Raw genomic sequence first — 16,136 nt, forward strand, 5'->3', positions numbered from 1 at the left:
CCCAGGACTGGATAAACTCAACCGACAGCTGCAACTGGTCACTTACAGCAGCTGAAGCTACCAGACCAACAAGGCAGACACAGTCCAGCTCTCCACCAAGGGACATAAAGTTGCCTTCACCATCTGCATAAGACATCCTCCCAACCCCGGCTGTACCCACCTGCATCTCTACCCCAGGAAGCCCATTGCAACATCAATGCTATGGTCACCATTGCCACCGAGACCTTTCTTCGTTATGGTCGGTTAAGGACACTCATTGCCAGCATCCGACGCTTCTACTCTACAGTCACCATAGTCATCACAGACGACAGCGACAAACCAGAGTGCATTAGCGACCCCCATGTGCAGCACTATCTCATGCCCTTTGGCAAGGGCTGGTTCGCAGGTGGGAACCTGGCCGTGTCTCAAGTGACCACCAAGTACGTGCTGTGGGTGGACGATGACTTTGTCTTTACGGCGCGCACGCGGCTGGAAAAGCTTGTGGACGTGCTAGAGCGGACGCAGCTGGACCTGGTTGGGGGCGCGGTGCGCGATATAGGCTTTGCCACCACTTACCGGCAGCTGCTGAGCGTGGAACCCTGTGCTCCCGGCCTTGGGAACTGCCTGCGGCAAAAGCGCGGCTTCCACCACGAGCTAGTTGGCTTCCCAAGCTGTGTGGTCACGGATGGCGTGGCCTGGCGCGCACGGACAAGGTGCGAGAAGTGGGCTTTGACCCACGCCTCAGCCGCGTGGCACATCTACAGTTCTTCCTGGATGGACTCGGTTCACTTCGTGTTGACTCCTGCTCGGACATCACTGTGGACCATACATGGAAGGTGAAGCTGCTGTGGACATCAAGGGATGCTGGGGCAGAGACTTATGCCACCCTACCACAACCGAGGATCACTGGTGAAAGTCATGTGGCCAAACACCGCCTGCTCTCTTTCAAACACCGGCTACCATGTGTGACAGCTGAGTGATGGCTGATTTGGGCGCATGGAAGGTGAAGCTGCTGTGGACATCAAGGGATGCTGGCTGGGGCAGAGACTTATGCCCCCTACCACAACCAAGGATCACTGGTGAAAGTCATGTGGCCAAACACCGCCTGCTCCCTTTCAAACACCGGCTACCATGTGTGACAGCTGAGTGATGGCTGATTTGGGCCTTCCCACTGTCAGGCTGGGCCCTGCCTCCTTGTCCCTGTTCAGGAATTTCCAGCAAACCCCTCTACCCTATGAACTCTCCTTTCATGACCCCTGACCTCCTGACCCTCTCCCTGATCCCACACAGGGGCTTGTCCTGGTGACACCCCTCCTTTCTGTGAGTGCCCAGAGGCCAGATGGAGCCATAACTTCTCCCACAGCCAGTGCCAAGTCCTTCCCCAACCCCATTCCTATGGGGCAGGAAATGGGGGGTTCACTTTCCAAGTGCCAAAGAGCCCAGGAGGACTCTAAGATCCTCAAGTGGAAACACTCTCATCTCCTGAGGGGCAGGGGAGCTCCCAGTGTGCAGCCCCAGGGCCATGCACCCCACCCAGCTCTGGATCCAGCACCCTGTGCCCAGGACTCTAAGATCCTCAAGTGGAAACACTCTCATCTCCTGAGGGGCAGGGGAGCTCCCAGTGTGCAGCCCCTGGGCCATGCACCCCACCCAGCTCTGGATCCAGCACCCTGTGTACTGGCTCCAGCCTACCCCCACAGAGAACAGTGACACTGTGACTCTGCAGTTTTGTGGGGCTAATGAGCTCATGGTGAAAGCCAAAAAAAAAGAAATCAGAAGTTGTGCCTCCCTTTTTTTTAATTTATTTTTTTTGTCTTTTTGAGACAGGGTCTCCCTGTAGCCCCAGCTGTCCTGGAACTCACTATGTAGACCAGGCTGGCCTCGAACTCACACAGATCCGCCTGTCTTTGCCTCCCGAGTGCTGGGATCAAAGGAGTGTGCCACCACGCCCGGCCGTGCCTCCCTTTTTAAAATAACTTTTAACTTGTACATGCACATATTTGTGTGGAAAAATGTAATACGTGTTGTTTGTTTCGTTTTGTTTTTGAAGCAGTGTGTTATGTAGCCTGAGCCTGCCTGGAACTATGTAGTTGGAAGATGACTTTGAACTTCTGACCCTCCTGCCTCCACTCTCTTGAATGTTGGGATTACAGGAGTGTGCCATCATGCTCAGGTTTCATGTGGTGCTGGGGATCAAACTAAGCATGTCCTTCATGTTAGGCAAGCAAGCAGTCTATCCACTGAGCTACATCCCCAGTCCGTATAATATGGGTGTTTTGATTGGTTGCTTGCTTGCTTCGGTTTTCTTGAGACAGGGTCATGCTATGAAGCCCTGACTGGCTTCAGATTGGGGCAGTCCTCCTGCCTCTGCCTCCTGAGTACTAGGATTACAGGTGTGTACCAGCAGCCTGACTCAAGATAATGTTTGATTCATGTCTGCAGCAACAGTGATCGATCAAGGCAATTAGCATTATCCATCACTTTAAATTTGTGTCATTTTTTTTTAGAATTAAAAAAAAATTATGTGTAGGAGTGTATTGTCTGCATGTATATAAGTACACCTGTGTTGTGCAATGCCTGAGGAGATCAGAAGAAGTTGTCTGATCCCCTGGAACTGGAGTTACAGGCAGTTGTTAGCTGCTGTGTGGGTGCTGGGAATCGAACCGTGGTCCTCTGTAAGAGCAGCCAGTGCCCTTAATACTGAGCCATCTCTCCAGCCCTAATTGTATTCTGTGTATATGATTGGGGAGGGGCACATTGATGCTAAGGGCACCAGTGGATGTCAGAGAATTGGGTAGCCAGTTCTCTCCTTCCACCTTTACCTGGGTTCTGGGGATTGAACTCAGGTCCTCAGACTTGAGGGCCAGCATCTTTATCTGCTGAGCCATCTAGCTGACTCTTGTGTGCTTTCTTTTTGATGAGGTCACTCTAAGTGCTCTCTTGTAACTACTTTAAGATGTATAATGCGGGGCGCTGCACCACATGGATGCACTTACACACATACAGTCATAACAGACACATAAATGGGGCTGGAGAGATGGCTCAGTGGTTAAGAGCACTGACTTCCCTTGCAGAGGACCTGGGTTGGAGTCCCAGCACCCACATGGTGGCTGACAACCATCTGTAACTCCAGTTCCAGAGGCTCTGACACCATCTGACCTCCTCGGGCATTGCACAACAGTCATGTACTTTCACACCTGCAGGCAATGCACACATACACATAAAATAGTAAATATTTTAGAAGAAAAAAATAAAAAATTTAAAAGATAGCCAGGCGTGGTGGCGCATGCCTTTAATCTCAGCACTCGGGAGGCAGAGGCAGGCAGATCTCTGTGAGTTCAAGGCCAGCCTGGTCTACATAGTGAGTTCAGGTCAGCTGGGACTACAGGGAGACCCTGTCTCAAAAAGACAAAAAAAATTTTAAAAGATATATAATGCATCATCATTAACTATACTCACCTTGTTATGCACAAAACACCATAAGCTATTCATTGCACCAAATAATAACTGTATCAACCTCTCCTCCCTGCTTTTCATTTTTAAAGACTAAGTATTCAGAGAGCCATACAGAGGGGAAAGACATGTAAGCAAATGGTTAGAATAAAAAACAGGGGTGGGTGTGATGGAAGCAATTCCAGGATGAGGATGAGGCGAGAACTGAGTCTAGGAGAGCCACTGGTTGGGAGGGAGGAAGAATGGGAAGCCTTCCTTAAAGATCTTCCGACTAGGCCTTAGGGCCCTCAGGGAGTGGCAGTGCCTGCCAGCTCCTGGAAATGACACCAGTAAGGGAGTGAAGGCTGGTACTGGATTTCAAAAGCAGAGACAGGAAGGAACAAGCCTAAGCCAGAACAGGAGACAGGCCCCAGGAAAAGCTGGAACTCAGGCTGATGTGGTGAGCCCTACATGTGAACCCCTCACCTGCAGGTCCTGGGAGAAGGCCTGAAATCTGGACATGGGTGTGGAAAACATCGCTGGGAGCCCAGGCCCCAGTACTCTACATTGTAGCTTGGTAACCTTGGGTCGGTCACGTCTATGAGCCTTGGCTTCCTGTGAAATGGAACCCCGATTTCACTATCAGGGACTAGTATTCCTCTGCTGTCCTCGTTTGTCTTCACTGTAAGCTTGGCACAACCTAGAGTCATCTGAGAGGCCTCAATGGAGGAACTTCCTACATCAGGTTGGTCTGTGAGAGATTATTTTGATTGTCGATGTAAGCAGACCTAGCCCATTTAGCAGTACCATTCCTCTGGCAGGTCGTCCTGGGCTATACAAGTAAGTAAGCGAACCAACAAGCAGGTTTCCTGCCTTGAGTTCCTGCCCTGACTTCCCTCGATGATGGACTGTGACCGGAAAGTATAGGCCAAATAAACCTTCTCCTCCCCAAGTTCTTTTGGTCAGAGTTGATTATCAAAACAACAGAACTAAACTAAAACAATCCATAAAACCCACACCATGTTGAGATGATGCGTCTGGTGATAGGAATTAGAAAGAGATGTAATGGTTTAAACATAGAGGTTCAGGGACTGGAGAGATGGCTCAGTGGTTAAGAGCACTGGCTGCTCTTGCAGGGGACTAGTGCTCAGTTTCCAGCACCCATGTGGTGGCTAACAACTGTCACTAACTCCTGTTCTAGGAGATCTGACGCCCTCTTCCCACCTCCACAGGCATCGCACATATGTGATACACTTGCATGCAGGCAAAAAACTCATACACATAAAAAGCAAACAGGTTCAGTTGTAGAGTATTTGCCTAGCATGTGGAAAGCCCTGGGCTTCATCCCCACCACCACAAACACCTCAAACAAGGTGTTCTAGGTCACTTTCAGTTTCTGTGATAGAACACTGACCAAAAGCAACTTGGGGCAGAAAGAATTCATTTGGCTTACACTGCCAGGTCACAGTTCATCACTGGGATCAAGGCAGGAGCCATGGAGAAATGGTGGTTTCTGGCTCGCTCATGATTAGCTAGCTTTCTTATATAACTCAAGCGTGGGACTGGTTCTCCTGCATCAGTTAATAATCTAGACAAGCCCACAAGCCAGTCTGAACTAGATAACTCCTCAAAGCAGGGGTTTCCTTTTGGATGACTCTAGGCTGTGTCAAGTTGATGATTAAAGCTAATTAGGATGCAAGGTGACTGAGTTGCAGTGCCCTACTGGAAGGCGAGCAGGAACTCTCGCCACTATCCTATTCCTCAAGGCCTCCCAGACTCACAACCTCTGCTCTACATCAGGACACATCACAGCCACTAGAGAGTGCTGGTGGCCCCTCACTTCGGGGAGGGGGCTTGGTCCTGAGGGGGATAACCTTCTCTGACCCTGAACTTTTGATTTCCACTGTCTTGGGGTCCTGGTTTATCTCCAGGGTCTGACTGTCACCATTCCGAGGACACAGGAACTGACTGGAGCCTGAGCAACTCTCTCCTCTGCCTATCATTACCCCCAGACCCCAGGTCTTCTTCAGCCTCATCTTAGAGATGGAAGAAAGGAAAAGATGTCCCCTCTAAGATGGGGCTGTACTCCAGGGAACAGGGACTTTTAGAAGTTGCTGAAATTACTGAATCTGTCAGGGCAAGTAAGCAAATCTGTACATACCTGGGCATGCATATACCCAGGGGAACAGCCACATATACTGTGCATGTAACCAGGGGAACAGTTACACACAGAACATGCGTATACCCAGAGAGACAGTCACATACACTGTGCATGTAACCAGGGGAATAGTCACACACACAGCATGCATACAGCCAAAGAGACAGTTACATATGCTGTGTATACCCGGGGGAACAGTCACACACAGAGCATGCATGTACGCAGGGGAACAGTCACATATGCTGCACATATATCAGAGAAGCAGGCATGCATTGTAAGAGTGAAACCACGGAGGACAAGTCACGGCCTTTGGGTTGCAACAGCAAGAGGTTTATTCAGGACACAGGTACCTGTGGGCACAGAGTCTCCTCGGAGGACTTGCGCACCCCAGGTTGAGTTCAGGGGGTTTTTATAAGGCAGAAGCAGGGTACAGAAGCAGAAACGCGGTTATTGGTTAATTTCAAACACACATAGTAATTTTACCAGTAATTTCAAAGGTATGCAGGGGTATGGGGTAAGGTCCGGGGCTGAGGGGAAATAGGATTGCTAAATGGGAGGTGACCTCAGAAGCACAGACGTTTTCTAAAGATTTCCTGGTATCGGGCCCCCAGGGTGGTCAGGAGTTCTGTCTTGCTTTATGGCTTCATCTGTGAGGCTTGACCGACGCCTGCCTGTCCTGCAGCCTTTTGATAAGGCTGGTTCTGGTTTTTGTTAAGTTTTAACAAGTGGGCTGTGGGCCCCTGAGCACTCATGGAGACAGTTACATACGCTGTGTATACCCGGGGGAACAGTCACACACAGAGCATGCATGTACGCAGGGGAACAGTCACATATGCTGCACATATATCAGAGAAGCAGGCATGCATATGCCAAGGAAACAGTCACACACAGAGAGATACACCGAGAGTCACAGGGAAACTCAAATCTGCTTTCCCACCAGAGAGGAAAGCAATCTGATCAAATTCACAGTGCACCAGCCCTCCATCCAAACACAGGAGATGACAAACTTCCAAAATTGAAAGAAAAGGTGCTCAGTTCCAAGATGCCAGACTTGTCTTTTCTTATAAATAAGCATTTGAATGTGTTTTGTCCTAGGAGCTTCCAGGAGGCACAAAAAGAGCTTTCTCAAGCAGTGGGGTCTCTCAGCAGCCCACTCCCCTCCCCCATCCAGCCATCCCAACACCACAGACTAAGTGGCTTTCTTTCCTGGGCCCAACTCTGAAGATCTGTCTTGTTTTGGATAGCCCTTGACATTTCCCAGTTAAACCACAGGGTGAGATGAAATCAGATTTCTGTTTCTTTTTTTTTTAAGATTTATTTTTATTTTTAAGTGTGTGTGTGTGTGTGTGTGTGTGTGTGTGTGTGTATGTGTATGTCCCCACGAGTGCAGGTGCCTGAAGAGGTCAGAGGCCAGAGGTGAGTCAGATCCCCTGGGGCTGGGGTGACAAGTGGTTGTGAACCTACTGATGTGGATGCTGGGAACCAAACTCATTATGCACTCTTAACCACTCCAGCCCCTAGGTCTCTGTTTCTTAGCAGAGTTGTTTTATCGAGCAAGAGAGAATCTGAGGGGGACAGAGCAAACAGGAGGCAGGTACACAGATGCATAGATGGGGCAGGTAAGTGTGCTTCTCACAGGTACGTAAGCAAACAACCCAACCTACACATGAGCCTCCCAGGGCAAAAGTCTTCTCTTCTTCTGTTATCTAGGTCTGAAGCCAAGCAGGAGAAGTTTAGGAAGCTCATTTCCCCTCCTCTTCAAGGACAGGTGCCAGGTCAGTCATTTTCAGCAAGCCGTCCCCTGCAGCTCCTGGTTATTCAAGGCTTCTGACCTATTCGGTATGCCAGGAGACTGTGAGGGCAGTGGACGGGAATCTCTGTCCAGTGTGACTATAGCTCTCCCCAGGAGACAGCCTGGTCTTCCAAATGTTTTCTTTCCTCTTCTCTGGCCATGCCAGGCTGAAAGCATGACAGCCCTAGTCTGGAAACAGGTAAATGTGTGATTTATGAGCACACCAACCCTCAGTGCTTAAGTCATATGTGCACAAAAGGGCCCAGTAAATATTTAAAGATTAGAGCCAGCTGTGGGGGGAGACACAAAAGGCTGAGACAAAGGGGGTTTCTCTGAATTCACTCTTCTTAAGCTTGGCCAGCCTGGTCAGTGTTGATGCACTCACTGGAGTCCCCAGCCTTTGTCCCCTGAAGGGCCCTTGGCTGCCGGACTATTCCAACACAGCTAAAGAGAGTTGAACAATCGCAGCCTCTCCAGCCCCATCTGGAGACAATTGACAGAGTCCTTCGGGGATTATTCCAACACAGCTAAAGAGAGTTAAACAATCATCGCAGCCTCTCCAGCCCCATCTGGAGACAATTGACAGAGTCCTTCGGGGCTTTTTTGCTGTGTCCCAATAGTTAACTACACAGAGCCATCACACTTCATTCCACTTTGAGACGCAGCCACAGAGGGGAACATCACATTCCTCCCCTCAGTTACCACCAGTGCCCACAGTAGTCTGTGCTGGGCTCATCAGTTAGCATTAGTTTAATGTTGGACATTCAGGAAGGAAGGGGCTCCCATCCAGACCTGGAGGCCACATTTGGCAAGGCTCTTGTCCTTGGACTGTAGACCTCTTCCGTACTTGGTTTCCAGACCTGACTCTGTTCTTGTTCTTGATTTTGCCAGAGTCAAGAAAGCAAATAGGCTAAGCACAAAGGCACGGCCCCCCTTTCCCCCCAATTCCTCAGTGTGAGAAGGGGGTGGGAGGTGAGTGCTTCAGGAGTTTTAAAAGGAACTTTTTTCCTTGACTGAGAGAAGAGGGCCTGGGGTTCCCCACTGCTCCTCCAGGACTTGTACTCTTTTCCACGTGTCTCTGGGGACCCCGGGTGCTAAAGATGGAAAGGGAGTCGGTGACCTACATCCCAGTTTGCATAAGCCCAGTTTCTAAGTTGGTCCATGACCTTCCCAGAAGTCCAAGAGAGCCCTGTGTCCTGCTTGCTCACAGAGAGGACAAGGTGAACCAGCTGCCTCAAGCCCTGTGTCTGAAAAATGCCTGTCTCTCTCCCAGCCTGGTCTGCCTGAGGGTTTGGGGTAATCCTACCCAAACCCTTGTCCCTTGAGCACAGGTGGGTCACCCAGCCTCAGCCTGGGTCTCTCAGAAGGGGCTTAGTACAGTTGGGGGAAGGACTTGGAACTGAGGTTATAGTGGAAAGAAGCTGTCTCAGAGATCTGGGGAAGCTGCCTGTGGTTCCTCCATGGCTGTCATCTTCCACGACCCTTAGCCGCAGGAGCTGACGGAGGAGGTTGTTTTGTAATGGTGGAGGCAGAAACAGCAGGAGGACATCAGCCCAGGGAGGGACCCCTGCCCCAGGACTGGCCATGCAGGAGAGGCCTGGTGGGAAGTGGGCTCAGCGGGAGGTTGGCCTTCTAGGTGGACCCCGGTGGCGAATTCTGAACCGTTGAGAATCCAGTCCGAGCTCCTGTGAGCAGCCTCCCTTCCCCCAGCCAAAGCAGAACATTGCAGATTAGCGCATTTTGCGGTCAATTTTCCACTGCCTTAGCCACCCACGTGAGTGGCCCCACCCAGTGCTGCTGAGATCCCCCGGGGCACTAGCTTGGGAGGGGTGATGGCTCAGGCAGCAGAAAGTTGGGGGTGCGGGCCGGGAAAAACGAGGGGGACTTTATAGTGGCCCAAATTCTGAAGTGGGGGCGGGCCGGGCGCCCCGCCGGGAGCCTGGAGAGCTCTGCCCAGGACCATTGGTTTGCTAATGAACCAGATTGAAAGGCGCGGGCCGCAGTTTCCGGGGAAGTATTGTAATTAGAAGACAAATTGCCCCGCTGCTGGCGTGGCTGGAGAGCCGGGGAGGGTGGAGAGAACCCGCAGGAGAGAGGCGCGCGCCGGCCCGGTGCAGATGTGCAACAGCTGGAGGCCCGAGAGCTGCGGGGCGCCGGGAGTTTGGCCGGGAGAGGGCGGGCGCGGGCGCCGCTTTGTGGGGCCGCACAATACCTTTAACGCACGGCTGCGCTCTTTGTACCGAAGCCAGCCGCCCTCCCGCCCCCTGCGCCTTTGTACCGCCACCCCCGCCCCAGGCCGCAGCTCTTTGCACCGAGATGGCCCAGGCCTCCCTGGCCCTGGCGTTTCAAAGCTGCCCGGCGCGTGCCAGCGCTCGCCACTGGGCTTCAGCCCCGCCTCCCGTCCCGGGCCCAGATTGGCTCGGATATGGCCCGTGTCCGGGGAGTTGGGGAGAGGGGGGATGCTCCCGAGCTGTGGTCGCCTCTGGGTGGGCCTGAAGGGAGGGCGGGGCGAGATTCTCCACGCTCCTTGGCGCTAGGGAGAGCACCGGGCGCGACCCATCAATACCCAAAGCAGGGACAGGTTGGGGTGGTGGTGAGGAAGATGCCCAGGGCTGGGCGGGCATCTCGACCCAGCAACATACCCTCCTTCCACACTGAGACCATGCAGAGACCACTGTTTTCATAGCTCGGCCTCACTTGGGCGACTTCCTGCGGCCTCACAGGCATTGTCAGGAACCCCAAATTTAGTCCCCAAAGTAAGACCAGGTGTCTAGGTTCTAACCCAGGAACTTCCGTGAAAGTCGGTCTTCTTGTCAACAAAAGTCATTAGAATCCAACTCCCCTGGATCAGAGGGGGTTGGTGGGGGAGGGGATTGCAGTCTTGCTGTCAGGCCCAGCCTGAGCTAGAGCAGGGGCAGTAACACATCCTTTGCTAGGCTCCCTGGGTCACCCCACAGCCTAAAGAAAGGAAAGGACGCACAGTGCAGTCTGGGCTCTTCTCAGAGCATCAATGTCCTCCCCTCACCCTCCACAGGACTCAAGAGAAGGCCCACAGGAGCTGAAGCCCAGTCACTCCCTCTTAAGGGACTGACTGGTCTTCCACCTGAGTCACCTGCCTGGAAGCCCAGGGCTGGGTTATGGGTGGTCTGGCTCACCCTATGCCTCCTACCTGGAAGCATCTAGATTGGATCCTATCAGTCCCAGCCTCCAGATCCCTGAAAGAAGAAGGCCCACTGTGGCCCTGCGGGCGGGCTGCATGCTTTAATGGGACACATGTTGCTGTGTGGCCCCCACCGGCCCTGCCTTCCACTGGCTTTGAGCAGTCATAGGCAGAAAATTGCTACATTGTCCTGACATTAGGACAACTAATTCAGCATCATGGCATGGCTAGACCGTGAAGTCACCAGCCAGCACTCCATGCCTAAGCATCTTCATCAGGCCCCAGGATGCCTACAGTTCCATCCCTGTCATTTAGGGTTGCTTACAGCAAAGATCTCTCCCACAGTGGATGACCAGAATTTGGGAGATAAAGAACAGCCAGGACTTGGCAAACAGAGCCAGCGGTGAGGCCCAGAGCCTATAGAGTGGCCCAACAGTACCTGGAGGAGATGGACTTAGGAGGATCTTCAGAGTGAAGTGGTTGGGAGCAAGAGAGAAAAGGAGCCTTCAGGGAAGGGTTTGGAAGGCCAGAGGCAGCCTGGGCTATGGGAAGGGCCCCCAGAGAGGGACATGGGGACCGTCTCTCTGGCATCCCTTTCTGTCCCCTCCCCTTCTAGGTTTTTTTCAGTTCCTAGGGCCTCATTGACATGCAAACAAGGTACCCTATAAAGGCAGTGCTGCCTACTGTGTGTTCAGACATTGCAACATGGGCACAGAGCCCACATCCCGGGACACTTCTACCGTCCCAGTCAGCAGCTTCCGCAAGGTCTGGGGTCCTGAAGGGGTGTGGGGTGGGGACCCCTGGGTTGGAGGGGGTGGAGGGCTGGAAAGCCAGGACCTGCCCTCTAAAGATTGTTGGCCCACAGATCTCCAAGCCTCTGATGGAAAAGAGGCACCGTGCACGCATCAACGTATCACTGGAGCAGCTCAAGTCTCTCCTGGAGAAACACTACTCACACCAGGTACGATGCAGTGGGGAGGAGGGGAGTGACCAGCCCACCCCCTCACCTTAGTCTGTCCTGTCACACCAGGTACGATGCAGTGGGGAGGAGGGGAGTGACCAGCCCACCCCTTCACCTTAGTCTGCCCTGTTCAAAGCCCTTTCTGTGAATTGGCAGATCAGGAAACAAGAGCTGGAAAAGGCCGACATCCTGGAGTTGAGTGTCAAATACATGAAAAGTCTTCAGAATTCACTGCACGGTAGAAAAGGGAGGGGCTTGAGGATCTGGAGTGGGAAGCCTGGAGGGTGACTTGTGGGAGCCCAGCCAAGGGGGTGTGTGTGGCAAGTTTCTTCACCTGTAATCCCAGTACTTGGGTAGCTGAGGCAGGAGCACTGAGGGTTGGAGACCAGTCTGGGCTACATGGTGAGACCTTGTCTCATCTCAAAGTCGGGGGTGGGGAGGGGATGGAGAAGAGTAGAGAGGAGAGCTCAGGGCAGGGGGACAGCTAGGTGAGAAGGTGCTGTCTACGTGCTAGGGCGGATGTGGGGAAGGGCAGTGAAGGTCCTCCTGGCCACCGGGTTGTAATCTGAGTGAGCACAGGTCTGTTTAGAATTCCGGTTGCCTCTTCTCTCTTTCTTCCTCCAGGGCTCTGGTCAGCACACAGTGGAGTCGACTACCCACCCGGCTTCCGAGGCTGCCTCCCTGGAGTGAGCCAGCGGCTTCAGCTGGGAGAGGAGGGTGGCAGCGGTTTGCGCCGCCCCCTAGTGCCGGAGCGCGCGCGGATGGAAGTACCATGGACAGCACCGCCTCCAGCCCGGGGGTGTCCTCGGTGCACCGTGTCTGCTTTCCAGCTGTCTGGGCTCCTGCTCCGGCTGCGGGCGGCCCCGGGTCCCCGCCGTCCCGGCTTCTTTTCTCTGGAGGTCTCCCTGCGTCCTCCACCGGCGTTCTGGCACCGCAGCCTGCGTCGTGCTGCCAGGCCGAGAGCCCAGACCCCGGGCTTCGCGTGTGGCGGCCCTGGTGAGGCCTAGGCCAGGCTTCGGACCCAAACCCTCCCTCTTCCCCTTCTCGCCGTCTGGTCTGGGGAGCACCCATGGTGTCTCTGAGAACCCTCTCAATCGTAGGCGGGGCCCGCCTGGTGGGCGGTGCCCATTCGTGAGCGCGGGTAAATGCACGGGGCCATGTGTGGATCCGAGGTGCGCTTCTAGGCCAATCCACTCCCCTCCAGCCCCGCCTGCTCCAGCGGAGACCGGCTCTCCTCCTCCCACCTCTAGCGGTGCAGGGAGGGGATGTCTGGGCTGCGCCCCTTTCCCGGGAACCCCAGGGCCCGCCCCTGCCCCCTCCTCCCCTGAGGCTGCGCCGCGGTGGGAAGGTCGCAATGGGCTGCGGCGCTGAGCGGACCCCTCGCAGCGAGGAGAATTGCTACCACGCCCTGGCCCATTCAGCCGGCCCGGGGCGCTCGGTTCCCACCGGCACAAAGCGCGCCGGGCCCCGCCCCGCCAGCGCGGGCCTCCCAACCCACCCCCAAGACCCTCTGGGCCACCGCTGCAACCCACCCCTGCGCGCGCCGCTGGGCCCACCCTGCAGGCGCGCTCTCCAAGGCCCGTCCTTCTCTCAAGCTGGCGGCTGCCCTGTGCCACCGCCAACCCGGGGCATAGGCTCCGCCCCGCCCCGCGGAGTCCTAATCCCACCCGCTTTGCGTGACCCTGAGCCGGGACCGCGCGGTGCTTCCTGACCCCTGGCTATGGAGGCTACACCCGTTCACAGCCCTCGGAGAACTCTGCACTGATGTGCAGCGACGACTGCTAGCCAAATCAGTCTTTCCGCTCCCACATTTTAGGAGTGGAGTCAGAAATCCGGGCACCTCCTGCCACCAGTTTGTGGTTCTGAATAAAGACAGGGCGTAAGTATAGGGACTCCACGGAGAGTCTGACTTTTTCCCACCGTGCCAAAATATTAGGGGATTTTTTATCTTTTGGGGCTGCTCCTGCCCAGCCTGTTAATGAGCTCAACCCACTGTAGTCCCCTAGGTTTTCCTACCCTGACCCACTCCACTCGGCGGGTCTGGAGCAAGGGCGCGGACAGAGGCTCCGGCTGTGGCCATCTCTGGTCCAGTAGCTGGGTGGGAAAAAAAGCTAAGATGATTTTCTCTGCTGCCGCCAGGTGGCAGCCTCTCAGCAAGAACCGGGAGCGGCCTGTGACTTCCAGTGGGTTCTGCCAGTGTCCGAAGGCCGGAGGTCTCAGGAGACCACACATCTGTCCTCCTGCTGAGTCAAACCTGGCCCCACGCACAGGCCAGAGGTTGCCGCCTGTGCCAGAAGGATCTTTCCTCTGAGGTGTGGGCTTTGAGGCTCACCCACTGCTTCGGACTGCGGCTGCCCTAGGTCTATCTCGCGCACAAGGTGGGACTCGGTCACTTGATTGGAAGAAATGGCAAATCCGAGGAATGGCACTAACCTAGGCATTAAGCCCCAGATGGAAAGCTGTTTGGGAGCAGCTGGTCAACCCTGCTCGATGGGTTTTAATAAAATCAGTCCGAGAATGCCATGTGCAAACCAGGAGTAAATTTTTATTGGATCCTGTACAGAAGAGAAATGTTTTTTTTTAAAAAAACAAAACAAAACAAAACTACAGGCCGGGCGTGGTGGAGCACGCCTTTAATCCCAGCACTTGGGAGGCAGAGGCAGGCGGATCTTTCTGAGTTCGAGGCCAGCCTGGTCTACATAGAGAGTTCCAGGACAGCTGGGGCTACAAGGAGACCCTGTCTCAAAAAAAGACAAAACAAAACAAAAAACTACAAACGGATCCCTGACTCTGGGCTGGGTGGTGTGTACAGAGACAGATTTCCCTCACCAGTAACCCCAGGGCCAAGCTCCTTACCGGTGGCAGCAAACCAAGAGGCTGAACAAAGTGTGGAGAAGTGCTCTAGGCACCTCTGCTTGGGGTCTTCACTTTAAGTTTTGTAAAAAATAGGAGTGATTTAGGGGGATTACATTCCCACAAGTATTGCCATTGGATAAAAAATTCAGAGAGTGAAAACCCAAGGTGATAAATTGGCCATTTTGGGGGATGGTGGTGAAGGAGAGAGTGGCTAGCTGGTGGCCTCTGCCCCCACGTGACATGACGGTCCTTAAAGGCACAGCAGCGTTGGCCAGAGGCAGCCCCTCCCATGTCCGAGGATGGACTAGTCTTTTTCTTACCTTCAGGGGCCTCTGAAGCCTAGAATTGGATAGTCACTGAAACTCACTGGGATTGGAACCTTGTCTGGAGGAAGAGATGGGCCTGGCCATGGGGCCTGGAGACAGTTCAAAGTCAACACAGCTTGTGTCCTATTCTCTCTGCCCCAGCTCACTATCCTGGGTCTCTCCTGGGAAGTCCTGTGCCCCTGACAGAGCCCAGGTGTGCAGGAGGTCTGCCCAGGAGGGGAAGCAAAGAGAAGCCCTTTGCAGTTGGGGGTGGGGCACAGGACACCCTTGCTGGGGACTTTGCCTGCAGAGGTGGGGGACGATGCCTGCTGGAGGTGGGCACTGGAACAAGGAAGCCCACTTCCTCCTTGCTTAATTCTCTGTACCAGATATCCACAACCTTCCCAGTGGGACCAGAGAGGTGGCCAACATGGTGGGAGACAGGCAATACGGTGGTCTCGAGTACGGGGACACTAACGAGGGTCAAAGTGGCTGTGGTGCCTGTGGTGTTGTGCTTAGCTGAGATGGAGTGAATCTCCAAGGGGGCAAGGGTCACTGAGACTGTGAGGTCTGGGGGTCACATGCTGAAGGCTTAACCCCCACCCCCAAAAGGGCCCTAGACTACCTCTCACATCTGGTCCACCCTATGATGAGGGCACACAGACCAGGAGACATGAAACGGCCCTGAGAGATAGAACATGCTGTTCATCACCTGCTCATCAGATAGGAAAACTGAGGTCACAGGTCACAGGAGACCAGCTCCGAGAGCTTGTTTAGGCTCCAAAGACCGCTGTGCTTAAAGAAACCCTCTGCATGCCACATCCCTGGGGTGAGGCGGTTGCAGAACAGAGTGGAAAGTCGAGTGCACTCCTGTGGCTCTGGTTTCAGCTTCTCGGAGGCGGAGACTTTGTTCTGGTGGTGCTGTCCCAGAGTTTCCTGTACCCCCAGCCCAGCGTTGGGGGAGGTGTAGTAAATGTGCAGGCGCCACGCAGGACCAACAGCAGGTCCGTGCCCCGTGCAGTCATCCAGGGCACCTATCATCCCTCCAGCCAATACCAGAAGAAAGGATCCAAAAGAGAGAGGCGCAGAGGCCACTCCCCTCCACCCCTGGGATGGTGGCGCTTGCTTGCATCTTTGGTGCTGTGACCCGCGGGTAGCCCCGCCTGCCTGGCGTCGGTGGGAAGGCGCAGGAGGGCCCTAGGACGCGGAGCCCAGCGAGTCGGAGTGCAGGGTGACGTAGCCCGAGGACCCGGAGGGCGAGCTCAGGAAGCTGCTGGTGCTGCCGTCGCCCGCCGCGTGCAGGCCGCCGGGCTCGCCCCACGACGCGCTCAGGCCGGTGTGCAGCGGCACCGCGTGCGCACGTGCGGCCCTGCGCCCGGGACTCCGCTGCGCGCCGCCCGGGGGTGTCCGTGCCTCGCTGGGCTCTGCGCCGTCGGGGGCGGCGGGGAAGGGCCTCGGCGGGGCGGGCGGGCGGCGCGGGGGCTGCGGCTCCC

At 54.7% G+C, this 16,136-nt stretch overlaps 3 protein-coding genes across 3 annotated transcripts in view; 2 read left to right on the forward strand and 1 right to left on the reverse strand.

Moving 5' to 3' along the window:
• The window catches only part of LOC103725149 (beta-1,4 N-acetylgalactosaminyltransferase 1-like), a 2,511-nt gene extending 1,552 nt beyond the window's left edge, over window positions 1-959 (forward strand). Inside the window, 3 exon segments of the mRNA XM_029558297.1 lie at window positions 6-82; window positions 178-670; window positions 673-959. Coding sequence (XP_029414157.1) covers window positions 6-82; window positions 178-670; window positions 673-959 — 857 coding nt within the window.
• Window positions 960-11,401: 10,442 nt separating this feature from the next.
• Window positions 11,402-12,482, forward strand: Hes3 (hes family bHLH transcription factor 3). The gene is given in 4 exon segments (XM_008822410.3): window positions 11,402-11,482; window positions 11,639-11,720; window positions 12,107-12,234; window positions 12,237-12,482. Coding segments are annotated over 4 exon segments (537 nt in total).
• Window positions 12,483-14,140: 1,658 nt separating this feature from the next.
• Window positions 14,141-16,136, reverse strand: part of Gpr153 (G protein-coupled receptor 153) — a 3,344-nt gene continuing 1,348 nt past the window's right edge. The window contains exon 3 of the mRNA XM_029558298.1: window positions 14,141-16,125. Within this exon, the coding sequence (XP_029414158.1) occupies window positions 15,841-16,125 (285 nt within the window). The 3' untranslated portion in view covers window positions 14,141-15,840. The remainder of the gene's footprint in view (window positions 16,126-16,136) is intronic.

Source organism: Nannospalax galili, unplaced genomic scaffold (assembly GCF_000622305.1).
Source record: "Nannospalax galili isolate Female #2095 unplaced genomic scaffold, S.galili_v1.0 scaffold1488, whole genome shotgun sequence".
In the NCBI taxonomy this organism is placed as follows: Eukaryota; Metazoa; Chordata; class Mammalia; order Rodentia; family Spalacidae; genus Nannospalax; species Nannospalax galili.